A 23,672-nucleotide genomic window follows, 5' to 3' on the forward strand; every position below is an offset into this window, starting at 1 on the left:
ATAAGAAATAGTGTACGGAGACATAACTTGTCAGCTTTGACGTTATTCCTGCACATTATATGGAAGTGTTTTTAGATGTAGCCTATGTACGTGTTTAACTTTAAGTTCACAAGTCCCCTGTTTTAGGTAGTCATTTTAATGAATTTGGGTGTAAAAGTCGGTTTTGTAAAGGCTCTGTGTGGGCCTGAGTTTGCCCGCCTCTGTTCTACTATAAACCTGTTCAGCCGTGTCATGCCTGTTATTTTCTGTCAAGATTGCCATCAACCACCAGTAATATAACATTGTAATGCTCATTGACTGATTGGTGTTTGTTCCCTTTGACTACATTTCAGCTACTCTCTCTCTACTTCATATCTATTCTGCCATGCCGCATGGTGTGCTGGTGTCCGTAACTTTTGAAGGAGGAAACCAACGCACACCAGAGGTTTCGAGGTGCAGGTAGCGGGTGCAAGATCAATTTTGTAGAGGAAGATACCGCACACTCGTGTCCATCGTGCTGCAATTTATTAACAGTGTCCGTAACTTACCTTGAAGCTTGCCATAAGCCACCAGAGAGCCGCTGAAGGTGACGCCCCCGATGTAGGTGCCGAGGTAGGCCACGGTCTTCACCACGTTGGCAGCGGGGTGGGCGTCGAGGTGCGGGTACTCGATCATGTACTCGGCCACGCAGGTCAGCACGGCTGCCAGGCCCACCAGGCTGTGGAAGGCTGCCACCAGCTGAGGGAGGTCACTGATCTCGATTCTCTTGGCGATGGTCAATCCTAGCAGGCAGGCGGGATTCAAATAACACAAATAAGGGGGATTAAATATCAGATCTAACAAGTGTGTGGCATTATGTTGTGAATAACAAGCAGATTAGCTGTCATATCATTACGGATTACAGGGTCCATTGATATGAGATATCGTGAGACTCTTGCAGCGCGTATTTGTCAGGCGATGGAGATCATCTGTCATCTCTCGTGCGGCCTTAGAGATTTTGTCAACGTTTCAGCACCATCTCTGCAGTGACATGCGATGTCTGATTAGAGCATAATTCAATCAGCCGTGCAAATTTGATGAAACAGAAACGCCTGTTTCTCATAAGCCCAGAACATATCTGGGCATCAAGATCAAAACCCTGCTTGCAACGGGATTGGAGCCAACTACTTAGTGTGAAATTAAAATGCCTGCAAATCAAATTAGAAGATGAAACTTATTGGAAAAAAAGAAAAGCAACAGCAGACATAAACAAAAACACCCACAGAGCTTTTGCAAGTGCCTGCGGTTTTGGATATATTGTTACTCATCATGTGAAAATTGCAGCCACACACACACTATACTCTGACAGGATGATTTAAATGCTATGTAAGCTGTAAAGTAAATAGATTTCATACTATCCCTGTGAGAGCCATGAAATACTCTCGAAGCACGAGACATATGTGTTGACACGGAGGACCTCAAAGGATCTTTGCTGTAGCTACATCACTTTTGTTTATAGCATACTTTAACATATTTTTTACAAGTTGGATTCAACTCCGACTCTACAGTTGTTTTTTCTTCCTCTACAGACCAGACACCCCACTCATGTGTCCCTCTAGTGTCCATGGTGATCATGTACAGTCAATAGTTCTAGCACCTTCTAGAATGCCCTTAATAATGAACCATTGCCATGGTTACTTGGAACGGATTCAAAAGTTGGGAGGGAGGGGGGGAACACACAGGGCGTTGTTGTGGTATGTATGAGTGCAGACAGACACGGTGGTATGCGCTGAGACAATACCTATGGTGCCACCGGTGGCCATGGCAAGTGACATCTGTGACAGCAGCTCGGGGGCGGGCTTGAGGGCACCCAGGGTGGCAGCGATGCCCCCGGCAACACCCATCATGCCCAGGGCGTTACCCAGACGACTGGTGCCCTGGGCAGACAGGCCCGCCAGGGCTCCTACACAACACATGCCCGAGCCCAGGTACATCATCTGGCAACACACACACGCACGCACACACACACACACACGCACACACACACGCACACACACACACACACACGCACACACACACGCACACACACACACGCACGCACACACACATAAACACACAAACACACGCGTGCGTGCACACACACAGACACACACACAGATACAAAGACACACACAGACACAAAGACAGACACACACACACACACACACACACACAAAGACACACACACATACACACACACACACACACACACACACACACACACACACACACACACACACACACACACACACACACACACACACACACACACACACACACACACACACACACACACACACACACACACAGATTAGCTTGGGGTCATGCACATACCTACTGTATACACAGGCAACTGCAGACACGGTTTATATGGCTCAAATTACTGGGTATGAATAGTTTTATGATATGTTTTGTTGTGTTATGCTGACAACAGATTGCAATTAAGTACTTCAGAAACCCGCAACTTGACAGTTATAGGTGGTTTTGAAAAACGACATCGACAGTCTCTTCTTCTGTCAATATGATGTTGTTTTCTTGTTCTTTTGCTGTTTTATGGGCTTTTAAACAGGAACCTGATGAAAATCAACTTAAACTGAGTCAGGGCCATTCAAAATGTAACTCTGTAACTGTCAGTAAAATAGGCCTATGTGACTGTCAGTGTCTGCCACTTTTAATGTAATTGTTTTAATATTTATTTCCCTGCGTGATAATTACAATAACGAGTGAATGTTCAATTCTATTCACACACACACACACACACAGTCATGGGTGAGCGGTTAGGGCGTCAGACTTGCATCCCAGAGGTTGCCGGTTCGACTCCCGACCCGCCAGGTTGGTGGGGGGAGTAATCAACCAGTGCTCTCCCCCATCCTCCTCCATGACTGAGGTACCCTGAGCATGGTACCGTCCCACCGCACTGCTCCCCATGGGGCGCCACTGAGGGCTGCCCCCTTGCACGGGTGAGGCATAAATGCCATTTCGTTGTGTGCAGTGTGCAGTGTTCACTTGAGTGCTGTGTCACAATGACAATGGGAGTTGGAGTTTCCCAATGGGCTTTCACTTCACACACACACACACACACACACACACACACACACACACACACACACACACACACACACACACACACACACACACACACACACACACACACACACACACACACACACACACACACACACGTTTGCTTCCCAAAAGGCAAGGGCAAGAGTCTACTGTAAACAAAAAAAAAAAGAAAAAAGGATGCAGTCAGCCCTTGCCTGTTCTATGTGGTAGCCGCTAGCTACTGATGCACCGTATCCGCCCACGAAGACCGCAGTGGGGATGCCGTACAGGTAGTTATACTCGGGGGGATCCGTGGGCCTCTTGAACATGTCCAGCATCCTCTGGGTGATGAGGAAGCCACCTGTGGAGACATTCATACACAGCAGAATACAGTACAGTCAGAGAGAGTAGATAAGAGAGAGGTTCCGCTGGCCCATTGTTTACGGGTTCTGCTTTTGCAAGGGGAAGGGGTGGGGGGGGATCCCCCTTTAGGCAGACTTAAGGACTGTTCAATTCATTGTAGGAGCATTATGACACGCCCCTTTAGGCAGACCGGAACCTGGTCACATTAGGTGCCCATACAAACCCATTATGTTGGCATATCTCTATATACTTAAAGAATCTCTGGTACTGTAGATGCTTTAGAAAATTGGGCCATGTTACAATGTTAGGGCAGTCATGGATAAGTGGTTAGGGCGTCAGACTTGTAGCCCAAAGGTTGCCGGTTTGACTCCCGACCCGCCAGGTTGGAAGAGGGAGTAATTAACCAGTGCTCTAACCATTGAGGGCTGCCCCCTTGCACGGGTGAGGCATAAATGCAATTTCGTAGTGTGCAGTGAACACTTGTGTGCTGTCTGTGGAGTGCTGTGTCACAATGACAATAGGAGTTGGAGTTTCCCAGTTGGGCTTTCACTTTTCACTTCACTTAATCGCTTACAGACTAATTCTCTTTTAGGACTATTATTACTCTGTGTGTGTGTGTGTGTTTGTGTGTGTGTGTGTTTGTGTGTGTGTGTGTGTGTGTGTGTGTGTGTGTGTGTGTGTGTGTGTGTGTGTGTGTGTGTGTGTGTGTGTGTGTGTGTGTGTGTGTGTGTGTGTGTGTGTGTGTGTGTGTGTGTGTGTGTAGTGTGTGTGTACACTTTCTCACGTGAACCCTAGACATTTGGCACCGTTCGGCAGCCTCCAGAGCTGGTGTGTGAATGTGGTAATGTGTGTGTGTGTGAGTGTGTAGTATGTGTGTATGTGCATGTGTATTTCGAAAGCGCTTTGGGGGACAACTTCATAGTTGTGAAAGCCCACTTGGGAAACTCCAACTCCCATTGTCATTATGACGCAGCACTCCACAGCACAAAAGTGCACACTGCACACAACGAAATTGCATTTATGTCTCACCCGTGCAGGGGGGGCAGTCCCCAAGGGAGCAGTGCGGCTGGACGGTACCATGCCTGCCCAACCGCTTACCCATAACTGCACTATGATACTGCGTTATATAAATAGTGTATGTGAGTTACAGTCATTTGGGATCGGACCGTTGCAGGTTTAAATCCTGGACCAGTAGGAGGAATATGGGTGGTCTGCTGCATGTAAGCCAGCATTGCTCCAGGGACAGGAACCAACACCCTGTACCTAAATAAACTCAATTCTTTGGATTAAAGGGACTAAATGCTAAGTGTAATGTAATGCAGTCTAATCCTGCAGTGTGGCTGTAACATGCACAGTTTCTATAAAAGTTTAGTACAAACAGTTATTCTAATCCAGATATCATTACAAAATATGGAACAGTGATTCAATGTTTTGGGCATCTACTTTCAAAGTAGACTGTTATACAATTATAAACTATTCCCACCCGCACAGCCAAGCGGACCAGACAGCCAATGACTTTGACAGGGGATATTTTAAAAAAGATATACTTATGTACTGTATACATGTATATTGCCTTTCCATTTACCACACGAGAAATGTAATGGGGTAGCCCCTTAATGCGCGCCGTACCTCCAGTGGCGCGCTGTAATAGACATTGAAATGTAACTACCATAGCACTACAATACTATGACACAACACAGGCCCTTTAGCAATGCACCACGACTTGGTCATTACCATACTGGTAACAACAAATTTATAAAGCCGCGTCTTAAGTGGCTAATGTTATCATTTAAGTAAATTTTTCAGCTAGGAGCAGGCTTCACTCTTACTTACTGAGATTGTGAGGTTGCTTCCCAAATGCTCAACTCATTTTTTTATTTTATTTTTTAAAGTGGAGGCACCTTGCATTTAGTATTTTTTTATTGCACATTTGCGTATCGGCATGTGCCTTCTTCAGTGTGAAACACTGTCTATGCAATAAAAAAAACACTATATGCAAGATGCTGCCTCTTTTTTAAAATAAAAAGAAAATCAAACATATGTATGGTTGTGGGCGGCTCAGACCTGCGATGTTGATTGAGGAGACGAATGCAGCTGCCAGGGCAAGACTCTCGGGGAGGCTCGATGGGGTGAGACCTCCACCCATGAGGGCCAGGCCACCCACAGCAGTCAGACCTGTACGGAGCAGAGGCAGAGCAAGGGCAGGGTGAGTTCACATCGTAGCCCTTTTCCCGGCAATCCTATTGACTGAATAAGCTTAAAGGGGTATGCCACCATTTTGGGGCTTAAGACAGTTAAAATAGTTGGCCAGGGTTTATAAAGGTGGTAAAGTGTCTTATTTTCCATGTAAGCCGTTGTCTTGCTTTAAGACAAGTTAAAAGAGGGAACATGTCGCTAAGCTAGTGAAAGTCAATGGATCCGTGTAGCATGCTACAAGCTACAGTGATCCATTGACTTTCTCTAGCTTTGCGACATACTCTCTCTTTTAAGTTGTCTTAAAGCAAGACAACATAATAGTAAATATTAGTTCATTATTTGGTTAATATTCATGAAAAGATCAAATTTGGCAGTTGAACAGCACAGTTTAACTTAGCAGCATAGCTGCGATACCTATTCTGGCCGCCATCCTACACACTGCACCTTAACCCCTTAGCACAGAGCGTATGTTAGAACCCCACTTTCACCACAATTGTAATGCCTATGTCTTAATAGCCTGTTACTTAAGGCACTCTGTCATGTCATAGCAATGATGTTATGATGTAGTTAAGTATTTTCAGGAAGTAGTAAATAGGCCTGCCAGCAACCCCATCTGCAGTAAGAGGTTAATCTAGGTGTGCGACAGCAGGTGTTCAGTAGGCTGTGATCATGTGTCTACTACAGTGTTTCCCAACTAGGGGTACGTGTACCACTAGGGGTATGCGAGCATGCTGCAGGGGGTACTTGGGAATATGTAATCTTAACAAATACTTGGAGCAAACTCACACCGGAATAGAAAAAGCAATGTAAAATATGAGTTATGGGGTACTCATGGTACAATGAAAAGGCTTGGGGGGGGGGGGGGTACATGAGACACAAAAGGTTGGGAATCACTGTTCTACTACAGCACAGGTGTCTACATCTCACCTGAGATGGCGTTGGTGACGGACATGAGGGGCGAGTGCAGAGCCGGCGTCACGCCCCACACGGTGTGGTATCCCACAATTCCTGCCAGGCCAAAGGTGGTGACCATCTGTGTGAAGGCAGCGTTGGGGGCGATTAGACCCAGACCAAGGACAGTGGAAAACCCTGCAAGACCATGTCAGAAACAAACGCACTGTATGAGAAATATGTGTGTGCTTGCACATTTCAGAGTTTAAAAATCAGGAACTTTTTTATGACTTTACTGACTGTTCAGAAGACAAACACTTTATATACAGTACAATTCATTTGCAGTGTATCTACATGTGACAGCATATACGGTACCTAGTGTCAGGGTCGGGCAAAGTCATCAAAAAGGGCCCAAAATCCAGTACTAACAATGTATTGAGGACCCAATTCTGGGGCCCCTGTCTCCCTGGGCCCGGGACAAGTGACCCCTTTGTCCCCCTCTGTTGGCTTCCCTGCCTACAGTAATGGTGATGTATTTATACTGTACAGACGTGGCCTAGTGGTTAGAGAGTTGGTCTTTCAATCTAGGGGTTGCCGGTTTGAATCCCCCCCTGACCTCTCCCAACCATGGCTGAAGTGCCCTTGAGCAAGGCACCTAACCCCACATTGCTCCAGGGACTGTAACCAATACCCTGAAAAATAATAGTTGTAAGTCGCTTTCAATAAATGAAAGCGTCAGCTAAGTACAATCTAATGTAATGTAATGTAATGTAATACTGTGCCTGTCCCTAATCCTATGGTACCATGTAAGTACCGTACTTGTCTCTGACCAAAACTGGGGTGAGTTTCTCAAAAGAGAAGTTGTTAGCCTGTTAGCAACTTCGGTAGTTGCCAATGGGAAAATGCATTGAAAACAACAAAGTAGCTAATGTAGTAAGCAACTTTGGTTTTGAGAAATTCACCCCTGATGCACAGTAACAGGGACAACCAAAATAAAATATTTCCATCATGAGAAGGGTTGCCAACCGTCCCCCTTGAAATACAGAATCATCCTGTATTTAGAGTTAAAAGTATGGGTCCGTATTGAGCTGAAGCAGGACACAATTTGGTTAAAATGCTGGGAATTGCATCTAAGAGATACCACATTTTCTGAGAGATTACTCCCACACCCTAATCATGAGACACACTGAAACGAAAAGATATAGCCAGCCTATTTTCAGAGGCAGATTCGTGATATGAATGGACTTGAATGTTCTCTTGTGTAGGATACATGGGTTCTAAATTTTGTTTAGAACCTGACTGCGCAAACCTAGCTGCACACAACTCAACCTCTGATTGTTGGAAACCGCTGTCGGTCAAAAAATTAGCTCACGTGGTTGGCTTCCAGTGTCTTGCCCCTCCTCATAACATCGTGTTGATAAACACTGAGAACCCATGTATGGGGGCGCTGTGGCGCTACGCACTAAGCCCCCCACATTTGGGCTTGCATGCCCATGGGGACCCCGGTGCTGGGGACACTAACCTGCAGTGTAGACCCCTGCGTTGGTCATGGTTTTGTTGAAAGGGGACACTTGCGCCTTCTTTTCGGCCTCGATCTCAGCCACTGACTTCTGCTTCACTGGGGCTGGAGGCTGCGTCTTGGGTAATGGCGATGGGAAAATGTTCTTGCCTTGCTGCAGTTGCAGAGAGAAAGGCAGAAATGTCAGCACCCAATGGACATGGTTTCTCTTTCCTTCTCTCTCTCACTCTCTCTCACTGTCTCTCTTTCTCTCTGTCCATCTCTCTCTCCTTCTTCCTTCTCTCTTTTGCCCACACTCTCTCCATGCACACATGAAACAGATGAAATAAATCAAGCGAGTTGTGTTACCCAAGTGTTTATTGTGCCTTTATTGTTCTCTTGCGTGAATCAACAGTGCTCTGAACATGATAGTTTATTATGTGTAAATAATGGCAGGCACGGAGGACGAGAAAGCAACTCTGACTCGCTAGCGCTCAGATGCAACAGCCAAGTCAACAAAACAAAGCAAAACAAAAAAAGACTTATTTGGAATGTGCTAAGAAATAGCCCCGAACAGCGAGATGAATCCCTATGAAAAATACATGAATTTCTTTTTCTTTTTTTTTTTTACACAAGGTAAGCTGATACATCTCCTGGAGGCAAACTGTTCCCCCCACTCTGTCTTTCAACTATGCAATAAACAAAGTATTTGAGCCGGAATTCTTGGAAAATGATCGCAGATACAGTAAAAAAAAAAAAAAAGTCAGCGCGCCAATCCTATTTCTCACGTGAGATGTCAGTCTTGCTGAAAACCGTGCAAGGGTAAGCCAAGTTGGCTGTTTGGACCTGCAGAAATTGGGTTCTGTTCTCAGTCCAATGTTTTTGTCTCCCTGACATGCCTGTCAAACACGATATCAACCCTTAGTCTCCTCACTGTTTTGCCATTGGAGCTGACAGACGACTAATAAATCCTCCATTGTCAAACAGGCTCTAATAGGCCTCAGGTATGGCACTCTAAGCTGGGTAAATGAGCACCTATGGCTTACCGTACCTGCATCACCATAGTGCCACGGATAACGTGGTCTAGCGTCCCGTGGTCAAACTCCTCCCTGGGTTCAAAGTGGAAGTACTCCTTGTCGGGGCTGATGGCTTTCAGCAGCTTGAGGATGTTGTTGGAGTAGAGGGCGCTGGCTTGCGAGGACATTCTGCTGGGGAGATCAGTGAAGCCGATGTGAGTCACCCCCTGTAGGAGGGGAAAAGAATAACCATCAGAGGTAGCGCCAGAGCTCAAATCACAGTGGGGGAAAAGAAATGGGGTCATTAAAGTTCTCACGTTTAGGTGTTATTTTGTAGCCGTTTACTTTTAAGTTATTCCCGTACCACCAATCACTGCTATTTTCACAGCCATGTGTACAAATCATTCTGATTGATCTTGTTTCCAAATAAAAGTCGGACCTCATTGAATGTTAACATTTTGAATGCTCTCTCAGTGTGAAAACATCCCTTTTTTCATCTCCTGTTTAATGAAAGTTGTTATATTCGCAATATTGCTTTATGCCATGTGGCAAGCCTTTCCCCTGTTCATGGGGTTTTCATGCACCTCATCCCCAACATTCCTTGCACTATTGTTTATTTTATTCCACATTGCAAATATGCTACATACATGTGCATCACTGATTCTTGAGAAAGTGGCTAAAACAGGTTGTAATCTCGAAAGAAAAAAACGAAGTGAATTACAAAATAATATGGTATATCCTCGTAGACAAAAGTCTTAGCTTTTCAGAAATGCACAAGGCCAATCTCACCATTTTGAGTTTTTTTCAGAAATCAGGTTTTTCTCCGATCATACATTGTTTTTTGTCAACACCGTCAGACACAATTTAAAAGCAATAAAAAGTGTATTGATTTGGTTGCATATGTATCTGGAGTTTTTAAGTGATTGTGTGTGTTTTTTGGTTCACACATACGCCTTTAAATGTGGAAAATTCACTTTCATTCTATTTTAATATGGCTTCATGTGTTCTAATTTAAAAATATGTGCTGTCAGACAATGCTTACTTAATGCCTAAATAGATCAAACATTTTTTTGTAATTTCACAAATATTCGTGTAGGCTTAAATTTGCAATTACTTTGGTAATTCAACAACTCCAAAGGAAAATTTTGTAAGGACATTCATTTAAAATGTCCAAAACTCCTTCTTACGGTGGTGACTTAAGAACTGACGGTGGTGACAGTAATCTGAAGGTGATGAAAGTGACCTAATTATTACCTACATTTAGCAAAATAAATAGCCCTCTCAAGTCAATGACATCTAGCATAAACACTTTATTTTTGTGTGTGCACAGTATGTTTGTGCATGAGTTTTTTCTTCATTTGTTAGATACTCTAGGAAGTAGGCCTAGATTATTGAAAATGTGGCATAAACAGGTTTTAAGTTGTTCAAATCCAAAATATAGAGGTGTATTATCATAGATGAAGGTCTTGGCTGTGCAGTGAATGTATTGGCCAAGCTCCCCATGTTTTACATTTTTCATAAAATGGGCTCTTTCTTGGTTTTGTCACCAGCGTCAGACAGAATTAGAAGTAAAAAAATATGTTTACTGTATTTAAGTGAATTACTTTTACAATTCAACATAATTGTAGATACTTATTGGAAGCATATTCTTAAAACTTGTCAAAAACATGTAAAACACATGCTTTTTTGTGAACTACATCAGATGTCACCACCGTCAGGTTTTGTGACAAAAAACCCTCCAAATGCACTTCAGTGGAGGCTGGAGTATAAGTTTGGGTCACAATTATTACTAACATGTCTGGTAATGTTTCATTAACCAGCACAATTTAGTAAAATATGGAACAAGATGATGAGCGGAACAAAATCTGACGGTGGTGACATCTGACGGTGTGAGACAAAAAAACACTCTTTTACATATTGTGCATTTTTTGCTCAAATTAGCCACTTCGTTTTCGCTCTGTTTCTTAGGGGCTTCATGCCACTTCTGAAAATGTATATATAATTAACATTAATGTAACATAATACTATTAAACCCCCCGACGGTGTTGACAGTTTATGGTTGGGACAGTACCAGTGTCCAAACAAATTAACAAATTGAGGCAAAATTAGTAAACTTACAGGAGCTTCAGTGATGGTGAAGTATTCAGTAGAGCTAAAGGTTTGAAACGGGGTCCTAAGTAATGACAATGACCTTGTGCATACCTGATTTTATTGTCTTTTTTTTAAAAAAATCTGACGGTGGTGACTAATATGCTGGACACACTTTGAGCAATCAGAAAATAGTAAATATTGCTTTACACGCACTATGTGCATATCTGCAGAACCACTTCAATATGGACTTTCACATCAGGGTGATATTATTCAATAATATCAGTGATTTTTACATTTTAAGTCAATTGAAATGATGATGTCTGTCCTTGGGACAGCTGTTTTTACAGGGTGTGGACAGGTTTATAGCCATGAAAAGTAATAAAATTACACTTAAATATTTCAAACGACTGTACATTTGTGTAACAGACCCCTGGGTCTTTACCTGGATTCATTTTGTTCATGAAAATGTAGTTTATTTTCAACAGAATTGGCAGTTTATTGCAGAGACATGTTTTAGCCGCTTTCTCAAGAATCAGTGTCATACAAGGCTGCTGAATCTCAATGATCATATCTAGATATAATAGAAATGACAAAGACTATTCTATTGTATTAGCCTACTTTCCATTTTATTCAGCTCTATTCTCTACTTATTTCTTTTAAAAATAAATATTTTTGTGCTTTTTGGCTTTATTATGCGATGGGACAGTGAAGACATCGACAGGAAGTGAGTCGACAAAATGACCTCGGGCCGAAATCGAACCGGGGTCGCCGGTGCAGCCGTCGAGTGCCCAACCAACTGAGCCACGGCTGGGCCTATTCTACAGTACGTACTGTACTTCAATGGCGCTCCTCACCTTGTGCACGGTGAGTTCTCCTGGAGTGGTGGTCTCACCTTGTGCACGGTGAGTTCTCCTGGAGTGGTGGTCTCACCTTGTGCACGGTGAGTTCTCCTGGAGTGGTGGTCTCACCTTGTGCACGGTGAGTTCTCCTGGAGTGGTGGTCTCACCTTGTGCACGGTGAGTTCTCCTGGAGTGGTGGTCTCGATGTTGCCTCCGGCCTCTGCAGCCAGGTCCACCACCACAGAGCCGTCCTTCATGCTCTCCACCATCTCCTTCTTGATCAGGATGGGGGCCTTCTTACCTGCACACAGACACACAGGGCTCTAGATCACTGGTTCCCAACCTATGGGTCGGGACCCAACCTATGGGTCACCAGAGATCCACAGTGGGTTGCATTTTATTACCATAAATAGCCCATGTTGAGTAAAAGACGAAACATTAAACTTTGCATAGAAGCAACAAAATGTAAGTGATACATTAAACATGTATTCTATATTTGACTGAAGACAAATAGAGGAATAAAATAATAACAAATTAGTTTTCGCAGGAAGGAAGCGGAGTATCATGTGACTCCCTGTCGTGCGGGCGCTGGTACAATTGGGTCACCAAAGCTTACAATGGTAAAAATATGGGTACCTGAAGAAAAAAGGTTGGGAACCACTGCTCTAAATGAACACCGGCCAACCGGCCAAATGGCTCAAGCACTTTGGCGTAGCCCCTTAATGCACACCGTACCTCCTGTGGCACGCTGTAATAGGCATTGAAGGTTAACTACTATAGTACTACACTACTATGACAGAGCACAGGGCCTTTAGAAATACATTACGACTTGGTCATTGTCATTCTGGTAACAGCTCATTTATAATGCCATGTCTTAAGGGGTTAATCTCAACTGACTTGCTGATATTGTAGTGTATACATGCTGTTATTACTGACAAGCAGGGCTCTGAATTAACACCAGCCGACCGGGCGGCCAAATGCTGGTGAAATTTCAGTTTGGCTGGTAGAAAAAAATTACTTAGTAGCCACTTTGACCCATTAGTGAGAGTGTGTTTTGCTAGTAAGATTAACATCTACTAGCCATTTTGGCTGGTGATGAAACATGTTAATTGAGAAAGAAGAGCGTGAAGCCCCTTAATGCACGCCGTACCTCCAGTATCGCGCTGTAATATTCATTGAAGCTAACTACCGTAGTACTACAATACAGAGGGCCTGTAGTAATGCACTACAACTTGCCATTCTGTAGGGTGACCAGACGTCCGGTTTTGCCCGGACATGTCCTACTTTTGAGACCTAAAAAAATGTACGGGGGGAATTTCAGAAATGTCCGGGATTTTGTTGGACTGTCTGAAATATAGACCTAATTCATCTGTACTGTAATTTTCACTCCGTTCCATTTTACTCCACTCCAGGTTTCTCTCTACCGTTCACAAATTAGTCACGCCCTTCTCATCAAATCTAGCCACTTCGCACCATGTGTCCGAAAGAAGTAGCCTAGGGGACTAGCCAGCGTTTACAAGTGAAAGCGCATCTGTCCGCCGGTTCGACGGACTGCAATGCCGATAGAAACGCAAATGCACGTTCGCGGTTGAGTTGAAAAAAAAAATCCCGCGTGTGAAGCCAGGTATGTAATCTAACACAGGAGAATGCCTAGTAACACCACCAAATCCATCATTTAGGGAGGTAGGCTACAAGTTTTGTTACACAAGACTTAGCCTAAAAATTATTTCATGATCTGACATTTCCAAGTTATTTGCAAAAGCAATTTCTCGGAGCTAGAAGGACTCATTCCTGAGTTAAGAAATTAAGCTTCTTCTTCATCAGCTTCTTCTTCTGTCTATTGCCTTTGCAGTTATTGATAACGCTGTATGGGTTATCTTATGATAGGTAAAACTCCAGTTCCTCTCTTAATGGCTGCAGTGCCCATTGCTAATCTCTGAGCACCATGCCACTACAAATAGCCTATCTAAATAGGCCTAATAGATGACAGTGGAGGGGAAAATTGTGAGGTGTCTTATAAACATAGCCTAATGCCTAAGCCTAAACCCATATGTAACCTAATAGAACTTCAAATCAGTTGAAAACCACAAATGTTGTGTTTTTTATAATTAGTTTCCAATGTTATATAGCCTAATGCTGTTCATCTTTGTGGGGAATGGCTGAGATGGGCCTACATGATGGTGAATCTATGTTTAAAAACCTAATGCAGAAATTAGAATAGGCCTATGAAATTGAGCTGCACTGTTATGCTGTTAAGCTACAATATAGGTGTTAGGCCTACTATGTAGGATTGTAACAAAGGCACACACAAATTATGTGATAGGCCTATAGGCGTAACTGAAGAGATTTTAATTGTCATTTATGGTAGACAAATGAATGTGCATGCCAAAAAGTTCGAGTGGTTTTAAACATATGACCATTTTGGATGCGTTGATACTTTATGGGCCTACTATCATACCTCATACCCATATATACTTTCATACACAGATACACTGATGACATACACCGATGACACAGATGATACACCGATGACCATACCCCCCCCCCCCCCCCCCAAAAAAAGTGTCCTCCTTTTTACAAATCCAAATCTGGTCACCCTACCATTCTGTTAACAGCAAACGTATAACTCTGTGTGTTAACGGGTTAAAAAGCTGCACACGGCTCTAACGGTAGGGCACTGGGCTGATATCCCTCCCCATATCTCTCCTCCCAATGGTTTCCTGTCACACTTTCACTGTCCTATTGTAAAAAAAGTGATGAAAGACCAAAAAAAATATCTTTAAAAAAAAAAAGTTGCTCACATTGCCAACTGTAGCTGAAACTTTCTTCGAAAATGCATTAAACCCACTATGTCTTAGTTGATTTGTACTGTTGTTAAAACTGTCATGGATTCATATTTGTGTTGTAATTTCATTAGCATCGGCCCAAGTCTCCAATAGTATCGGTCATGCTAATTGGGTGACTATGAGTTAGGTGCTGCTGAAATCACTTGCTATATTATTATTACATTCTAAGTACATCAATGAATTTATCTAACAGAGAGGTGTGTGCGAATTGAATTCTTGCCTGGAATGAGAGCCGTGCTGATAAGGATGTCGACCTCTTTGCACTGCTTGGCAAACAGGGCCATCTCGGCCGCGATGAACTCGGGCGACATCTCCTTAGCGTAGCCGCCGACTCCCTCTCCGGACTCCTTCATGTCCACCTCCAGGGCCTCTGCTCCAAACGACCTGAACTGCTCCAGGGCAGCAGGCCTGATCAGGGCAGGGGGATAGAATGACAAACAGCCGTGGCCTAGTGGTTAGAGAGTTGGTCTTTCAATCTAGGGGTTGCTGGTTCGAATCCCCCCCCTGACCTCTCCCTACACCTCCATCCATGGCTGAAGTGCCCTTGAGCAAGGCGCATAACCCCACATTGCTCCAGGGACTGTAACCAATACCCTGAAAAATAATAGCTGTAAGTGGCTTTGAACAACAATGAAAGCGTCAGCTAAGTGTAATGTAATGTAACAAAAAGATAAATGTCCGCACACTGCTCCCATTGCTTTTTTTATTTCAAGTGAATGCTGATGAACAGCGATTAGCTCGAAAGCTTGAATTTTTTTTTTTTTTAAAGCAACGGGAGCAGTGTTCGAACATTTGTCTTTTTGTTCAGTTTTGACTTTTTTATCCCGCACCTTCGTCTTGGATGTGCACACCACAACTTTACTTGACATGTGACTAGCCACCAGAAAATAGGCCGCAAGCAGTACGTAGATAGTGCAGATTATAAGATTTGCAATGATGTCTTACACATGGTAATCAGGTGATATTGGAATACTTTGTAGCCTTTTGAATGTGTTCACTTCTACAGTAAACATCAGATAATTTTTGAAGACAACATCTACGCTTAGGGCAGTCATGGGTGAGCGGTTAGGGCGTCAGACTTGCATCCCAGAGGTTGCCGGTTCGACCCCCGACCCGACAGGTTGGTGGGGGGAGTAATCAACCAGTGCTCTCCCCCATCCTCCTCCATGACTGAGGTACCCTGAGCATGGTACCGTCCCACCGCACTGCTCCCCATGGGGCGCCACTGAGGGCTGCCCCCTTGCACGGGTGAGGCATAAATGCAATTTTGTTGTGTGCAGTGTTCACTTGTGTGCTGTGGAGTGCTGTGTCACAATGACAATGGGAGTTGGAGTTTCCCAATGGGATTTCACGCTTTCTTTCACTTATATACATATAGTGTATATATGAAGAGTTTCGTTGCAGAACGGTGTATCCGCCAATTTTAACTTTTGCATTTTATTATTGGAATTGACAGGTCAGAAGTATTATCATCTATGTGTGCATTTTTGCCATTCAACTATTTTGAGAACATACTTTTTAAACCTATATAAAATGCATTTTGCAATGCAATGCAATGGAATGCCCAAAACAAAAATGTCAATTTCTCAAAATTCTACAAAATGGAGACATTGTACACTGTTTTGCAATGAAACCGATTGGAACGGAAATTAAATGAGATTTTTTTTTGGTCTTGTGAATACAAGCTTCAGAGAAAGTGTTACCAGTGTATTATATTTCTGTGTCTGTCTATAGTGGGTAGCTACACTATGTTTTTCACCTTGTGTCAAATCCTCTGACGATGGCTCCCATTGATTTGGCTGCTCCAGCTGCAGCTAAGCCTGCCACGCCTCCACCGATAACCAGCACCTGTAGGGCCACACACAGGAGCTTATCAGCTGTGGCATCTATTGCTTTCCGCAATGAGTTTAATGCTGAATAATAGCATAACAATTGGGTAACACTTTACTTGACGCCGGCGTCATACTGTACGTATGACATAACAGTGTCATAACATTGTCATAATGCAGTCATGAATGTGTCATACACATTATAGCAATGTCATAAACATTGTCTTTAAGTGAAATTCGGTTAAGACAACGACAGGCCGAACAATGTCAACTTTTCATGGCCATAAAACGTTTATGACATTGGCATTATGTTTATGACTCGTTCATGACACTATTATGACACTGTTATGACACTGTTATGTCATACGTATGACGCCGGCGTCAAGTAAAGTGTTATCAACAATTGCACATGGTTGGAATAGCGAGTGCAGAAACGCTAGTGTTTTTTTCTCAAGATACTCTAGTACTCCAGCAAGCACAGTACTTAAATACAGATTTTAAAGCTGAATGTTTATAAGACTGTTTCCAATTACAGCAGATTGTTTTAGTACTCAATGTAAATAATTATGTTCATGCTTCTGTTTTAAGCTCTACGCACACTGCAATGTGTAAAAGCAGCACACAGTCTAAGGGTGATGCTACACTGGGCAACCTTTTTGAACAATGTTTGGTAACACTTTACAATAAGGTTACGTGAGTAAGGACGGAATAATGTCTGAAGTAATGACTGATTAATAGTGAATAAACATGTGATTCATGCATGCAGAAATGTCTAGTCCATTAGTAGTCGACACATAATGATGAATGACTCACTATGAAGTAAATGTGGTACATCAGGGGTTAATTAAGGGTGTGAGATCCAAATGTAAATAAATAATGTGTTAACATTGCGGAAAAAGATCATACCATATCTCTCCGATCATATATGAATCAGACCTTAGTTAACGGTGCAGTAATAATGGAAACATATGGTCAGTAATTCTGACTGCACCGTTAACTAAGGTCTGATTCATATATGATCGGAAAGATATGGTATGATCTTTTTCCGCAATGTTAACACATGATTTATTAACATTTGGATCTCAAACCCTTAATTAACCCCTGATATATCACATTTACTTCATAGTGAATCATCATTATTCCAATCATGAGTCATTCATCATTATGTATTGATTACTAATGGAGTAGACATTACTGCATACATGAATCACATGTTTATTCACTATTAATCAGTCATTACTTCAGATATTATTCCATCATTACTCACGTAACCTTATTGTAAAGTGTTACCCAATGTTTCTGGGCAATAATACTGTAACCTGTAATACTGTAACCTGTTCTCGATACTGTTAATCACACAACATTTTTATTAGGAGGACTAGGATTAACTGCAGACATTTTTTTTTGTAACCATGCCATCGGAAAATGAACAGCCAATCATGATATTGCCTGGCAACATTTGCCTCTTTTCCACTGCCGGTTTTCTGGTAGGCCTACAGCTCAACACAGCAACTCGGCTTCCACTATTTACGATTGAGCTCTGTCATGCCTATTCGAAAAGCAAAAAGTGGCAGCCTAGTCACGCTTTGTTGAGCTGTACGTCTACCAGAAAATTGGCAGTGGAAAAGAGGCAACTGTCTCAAAAAGTTGCCCTATGTATCACTGCCTTTAGTTCCAGGCTTGTGTGTAACATGAGCAGTTGTCTATGACAGCGTAATGTATGCATGTGGCCAGTGGTGACTGTACCTTAGCTGGAGGTACTTTCCCAGCTGCCGTGATCTGGCCTGTGAAGAATCTCCCAAAGCTATTGGCAGCAAGAACCACAGCCTTGTACCTATGAGGGAGAGAGAGAGAGAGAGAGAGAGAGAGAGAGAGAGAGAGAGAGAGAGAGAGAGAGAGAGAGAGAGAGAGAGAGAGAGAGAGCAATACACCACATGGGAGGTGTTATACAAGAAAAACCCCAACATGAATGATACGCTTTAAGCTCCTTCGTCGTTCTCAAATTTATAGCGAGCGTCAAAACACTGGGAGATGAGAAGGTCCTTTAATGCAAAGCATGTTATCTGCTCGTTGTCGCTCCAATGAATAAAGTCTGTCTCAAGTTGTGCACTTCTTTTTTCTACTTTTCCTCTGTGCAGGGTACTGACAGAGCATTAACCCTGAAGCCATAGAGGAGAGTGGAGCAGTAACGGCATAATACTTTGGACTTGGGTCTTGGATCAGGTTGCTACACATTACACACATAGGTCTAGTACATGTGTCCTGTGTTCACATTGTTATAATGATACTTAAGAGCATTTTCTGCAGAACATTTGTTAGTCAAGGTAAATGTGTGTGTGTGTGTGTGTGTGTGTGTGTTTTTGTTTTTTTTTGGGGGGGGGGTAACTGATATGGGAGACTTTCATAAGAAATATAATATCAAACCCCTAAGTATAAACACCTTATGCAGTGTTTTGTAAAGCAAGGGGATATGTCGCAAACCCCCCAACATGTAAAAAACATGATACTGTATGTCAACCCCCCCATGAAATACCCTAAAATTTTCTGATTAACTGATATGGCAGTGATGTGTGCAAGTAATCAATAAAGGTGAGCGTAATAAGTGATTCTCTGTACAGTACTAGTGAGCTTCAACATAGTTATCATTTAAGGTGGCATGATCTGAATTGCATACTGGCAACAACAAAAAAAGCACAGTATACGGCACACACCCTGCAGTGTTGGCCATGGAATGATGGGTCTCGTATTTTATTTAGTTTATTTCGTTCTCTCATTAACACCCCTTGTGGATATTGTTCCCCAAATCTGTGGGTGGGATGCTCAACTACAAACATAGTGAATGATGGAGAGCTGTGACGGAGTGCAGGGCATTGGCGTTTTTTTCTGATGTTTCTATGTACCCTCATGTTCGTGTTGTGAAACCCTTACTTAAAAAGAACAACCTGGATGCACTGGTACTAAACTATATGCCCATATCCAATCTACCATTCATGGGTAAAATCATAGAGAAATTTGTTTTTAACCAATTAACTGCCTTTCTAATGTCTAATAGCTACCTTGATAAGTTTCAATCAGGTTTCCGTGCCTACCACAGCACTAAAACAGCTCTTATTAAAGTTATGAATGACATAAGATTGAATTCTGATGCTGGCAAATCATCCGTCTTGGTGCTACTCGACTTAAGTGCCGCTTTCGATACAGTTGATCATGCCATACTACTACATAGACTGGAACACTGGGTTGGCTTTACAGGCATAGTGATCAACTGGTTAAAATCGTACTTACAACAAAGAAGGTTTTTTGTCGCCATTGGAAGACATACCTCATCACCGATGTCTCTGAAATGTGGGGTCCCCCAGGGCTCCATTCTGGGACCACTACTGTTCAATTTTTAATATGCTGCCACTGGGACACATTATCGAGAATAACTCCATAAATTACCATAGCTATGCGGATGATACCCAACTCTACTTATCTATGTCCCCCAATGACTACACCCCCCTTGAATCACTCTATCATTGCATGGACCAAATTAACAAATGGATGTCTCACAATTTCCTCCAGCTAAACACAGATAAAACTGAAGTAATTATATTTGGGAAAAGAGAGGAGAGACAAAAGATTGCTACTATCCTTGAAACGAAGGGACTGAAAGCAAGGGATACAGTTAAAAATCTTGGGGTCCTCATTGACAGTGACCTAAACTTCAACAGTCACATGAAAGCTATTACTAAGTCTGCATTTTATCACATAAACTAAACATGATCTGGAGAAGCTAATACATGCCTTCATTTCTAGTAAGGTTGATTACTGTAACAGTCTTTTTACAGGCCTCCCCAAAAAGACCATCAAACAGCTTCAACTTGTACAAAATGCAGCAGCAAGGGTTCTTACAAAAACAAGGAAGTTCGACCACATTACTCCAATTTTAAGATCGCTGCATTGGCTCCCAGTAAGCTACAGAATTGATTTTAAGGCAATGCTACTTGTGTTTAAATCATTAAATGGAATGGGACCCACATATCTAGGATCCACCTACTGGATATGTTTCAGCTGTATGCACCAATCAGGTAACTAAGGTCAACGGAGAAGAATTTGCTGGTGATTCCAAAAGTCAAAACAAAGTGTGGAGAGGCAGCCTTTAGCTTCTATGCTTCAAAGACAAAGCTGTTCACTGCTCAGATGCTTTCCCCTAGCTTAAATTCTTACTTTTTATTTTTATGTTTATTTTATTTTTTATTTTATTATTATTATTATCATTTTACCTTATAAAATGTTCTTTGACTCTAATTTATTTCCTTCTTCCTTCCATGTTTCCTTTCTTTTTGCATTTGTTAATTTTGTGAAGCACACTGAGTTGCACCTGTGCATGAAATGCGCTATACAAATAAACTTGCCTTGCCTTGCCTTGCCTTGCCTTCCCTTATCTGTATCTGTACGTTATCTGTAAGTCGCTTTGGATGAAAGCGTCAGGTAAGTGTAATGTAATGTAATGTAATGTATTGCAATGTAATGTAATGTAATGCACTGTGTGTGCGTACGCACCCTGCAATGTTGTCCATGGAGCTGAGCGCGTCATATCCCTGGTCAATGGTGACGCTGGGTTATCTGTAAGCGTCTGCTAATGTAATGTAATGTAATGTACTGCACTGTGTGTGTGTACGCACTTACCCTGCGATGTTGCCCATGGAGCTGAGAGCGTCGTATCCCTGATCAATGGTGACACTGAGTTATCTGTAAGTCACTTTGATTAAAGTGTAATGTAATGTAATGTAATGCACTGTGTGTACACGTTGTCCCTGCGGCGTTGTCCATGGAGCTGAGCGCGTCATAGCCCTGTTCAATGGTGACGTTGGATTATCTGTAAGTCACTTTGGATAAAAGCTTCAGCTAAATGTAATGTAATGTAATGTAATGTAATGTAATGTAATGTAATGCAATGTAATGTAATGTAATGCAATGTAATGTAATGCACTGTGTGTGTGTACGCACTTACCCTGCGGCGTTGTCCATGGAGCTGAGCGCGTCATATCCCTGGGCGATGGTGACGCTGGGTTATCTGTAAGCGTCCGCTAAGTGTAATGTAATGTGTAATGTAATGTAATGTAATGCAATGTAATGCACTGTGTGTGCGTACGCACTTAACCTGCGGCGTTGTCCATGGAGCTGAGCGCATCGTATCCCTGGGCGATGGTGACGCTGGGTTATCTGTAAGCGTCCGCTAAGTGTAATGTAATGTAATGTGTAATGTAATGTAATGCAATGTGATGCGCTGTGTGTGTGTACGCACTTACCCTGCGATGTTGGCCATGGAGCTGAGCGCGTCGTATCCCTGGGCGATGGTGACGCGCGGCACCTGGTCCATGGCCAGCACGGTGCAGCTCTGCTTGGACAGCTTCTCCATCAGCTCGGGGTTCTGCGCCGGGTAGATGAAGCTCACCAGCGTCGACTTGGCCTTCAGCAGCTCCGCCTCGTGCCGACCCAGCGCCTCGTTGAAGACCGGCGCTCGCACCTGGGGAGGGGGTGGGGGGTGGAGATGAAGAGAGGAGGGGGGAGAGAGGAGGGGAGAGAGGAGGGGAGAGAGGAGGGGAGAGAGGGATTAAGAAGAGGGTGTAAGAAGAGAGAAAACAGAGCACTCACACCTGGGGGAGCGAGGGGAGACGTGTTGCCAGATTGGGCTGCTGCTTACGACGCCTCGTGCAGACCGGCGCTCGCACCTGGGGTTGGGGAGGGAGAGAGGGGTAAAGAAGAGGGCGTAAGACCAGGTTTCCAGGTAAAAACGGTCAACTACTTACTGCCTCCAAGCAGTTTTTGAGCATTTTTTGGGCTGGGAATCATCAGCCTCATCTGGCAACCGTGGAGGGGAAAGAGGGAGAGAGGGGTAAAGAAGAGGGCGTAAGAAGAGAGAAAACAGAGCATACATGTCTTGTGTTGTACCAGGGCCTTGAAGCCTGGCATTCACACCTGGGGGACGGGAGCCGTGTTGCCAGGTTGGGCTGCTTACGATGGCTGGTTGGTTTCCAGGTAAAAATAAATACAAATACCAGCATTGGACAGGATTTTCTGGAGATTTACGGCCATAGAAAATCAATGGAATTTCAAATTGGGTTGGGATTTAGTGCCTCCAGGTGGTGTTTGAGCATTTTTGGGAGCTGGAAATTGTTAGACACATCTGGCAACCCTACAGGGGGGAGAGGGAGAGAGGGGAGAAGAGGGCGTAAGAAGAGAGGAAAGAGAGAGGGGTGAAGAAGAGGGCGTACTGTAAGAAAAGAGGGAAGAGAGCTTACAACAGTACAGTGCATGTCCCATCTTGTGCTGTCCTGAAGCCTGGCACTCCCTCCCCTCCCACCTGTGTTTTGGGGAGTGGAGAGGGCTGAGTAAAGATGAGGGTTAAGCAGCACACAGTGCCTGTCTCATGCTGCCCCAGAGCCTAGTGCTCACACCTCACACCTTGTGCAGCTCCATCAGGCCCATAGGTGCCAGACGGGGGGATGCGGTGGTGCATTTGCATCCACACTTTTGGGCTCCCTAAAATGAGGCTTTCTCAACTTTTACTGCAGACAAATGGATGGAGTCCAGAAGCAGCAGTAACATTGTTAAGAAATAAATAATATCTTCCACACATCGCGCTCTTCTGTCTTGTTGGTGCGTCTTTGAAGTAATCTAGTAGTAGGAAATGGATCGCACTCAATTTTTCCTCTCTCTTGTTGTTTTATCTTTATGTTAAAATAAAAAGAAAACAACAAGAGAGAAGAAAAATTGAGTGCGATCCATTTCCTACTACTAAGAAATAAAGAATGAAGGGGGAAAAAATGCACCATCACTTTAAAACTCATTCCGGCGCCCTTGTCCAGGCCCTATATTGCAGCCTGGCACTCACACCTGCATTCGGGAGTGGCGGAGAGCAGGGTTGAGAAGAGAGGTTTTTTGGGGGTTTATAGCGGTCCTTTATTATTCAGATAGGACAGTGAGACAGACAGAAAATGAGGAGAGAGAGAGAGAGAGACAGAGAGAGAGAGAGAGAGAGACAGAGAGAGAGAGATGGGGAAGGTTCGGCAAAT

The 23,672-nt window shown here is 43.4% G+C and overlaps 1 protein-coding gene across 4 annotated transcripts in view; it reads right to left on the bottom strand.

Annotated features, from left to right (window-relative positions):
• The window catches only part of LOC134438719 (NAD(P) transhydrogenase, mitochondrial-like), a 46,565-nt gene that overhangs the window by 16,304 nt on the left and 6,589 nt on the right, over window positions 1-23,672 (bottom strand). For 3 of the 4 annotated variants that reach the window (XM_063188354.1, XM_063188353.1, XM_063188352.1), the window contains 12 exons: window positions 21,906-22,123; window positions 18,358-18,445; window positions 16,542-16,630; window positions 15,003-15,190; window positions 12,104-12,237; window positions 9,042-9,233; window positions 8,015-8,165; window positions 6,529-6,690; window positions 5,470-5,580; window positions 3,258-3,403; window positions 1,760-1,955; window positions 528-761 (listed from right to left, as the gene is read on the bottom strand). In XM_063188354.1, coding sequence (XP_063044424.1) covers window positions 528-761; window positions 1,760-1,955; window positions 3,258-3,403; window positions 5,470-5,580; window positions 6,529-6,690; window positions 8,015-8,165; window positions 9,042-9,233; window positions 12,104-12,237; window positions 15,003-15,190; window positions 16,542-16,630; window positions 18,358-18,445; window positions 21,906-22,123 — 1,909 coding nt within the window. Of the gene's footprint in view, window positions 1-527; window positions 762-1,759; window positions 1,956-3,257; window positions 3,404-5,469; window positions 5,581-6,528; window positions 6,691-8,014; window positions 8,166-9,041; window positions 9,234-12,103; window positions 12,238-15,002; window positions 15,191-16,541; window positions 16,631-18,357; window positions 18,446-21,282; window positions 21,316-21,905; window positions 22,124-23,672 lie in introns of those variants that run through there. The other variant, XM_063188355.1, reaches the window with a different exon arrangement.

Source organism: Engraulis encrasicolus, chromosome 22 (assembly GCF_034702125.1).
Source record: "Engraulis encrasicolus isolate BLACKSEA-1 chromosome 22, IST_EnEncr_1.0, whole genome shotgun sequence".
Taxonomy (NCBI): Eukaryota; Metazoa; Chordata; class Actinopteri; order Clupeiformes; family Engraulidae; genus Engraulis; species Engraulis encrasicolus.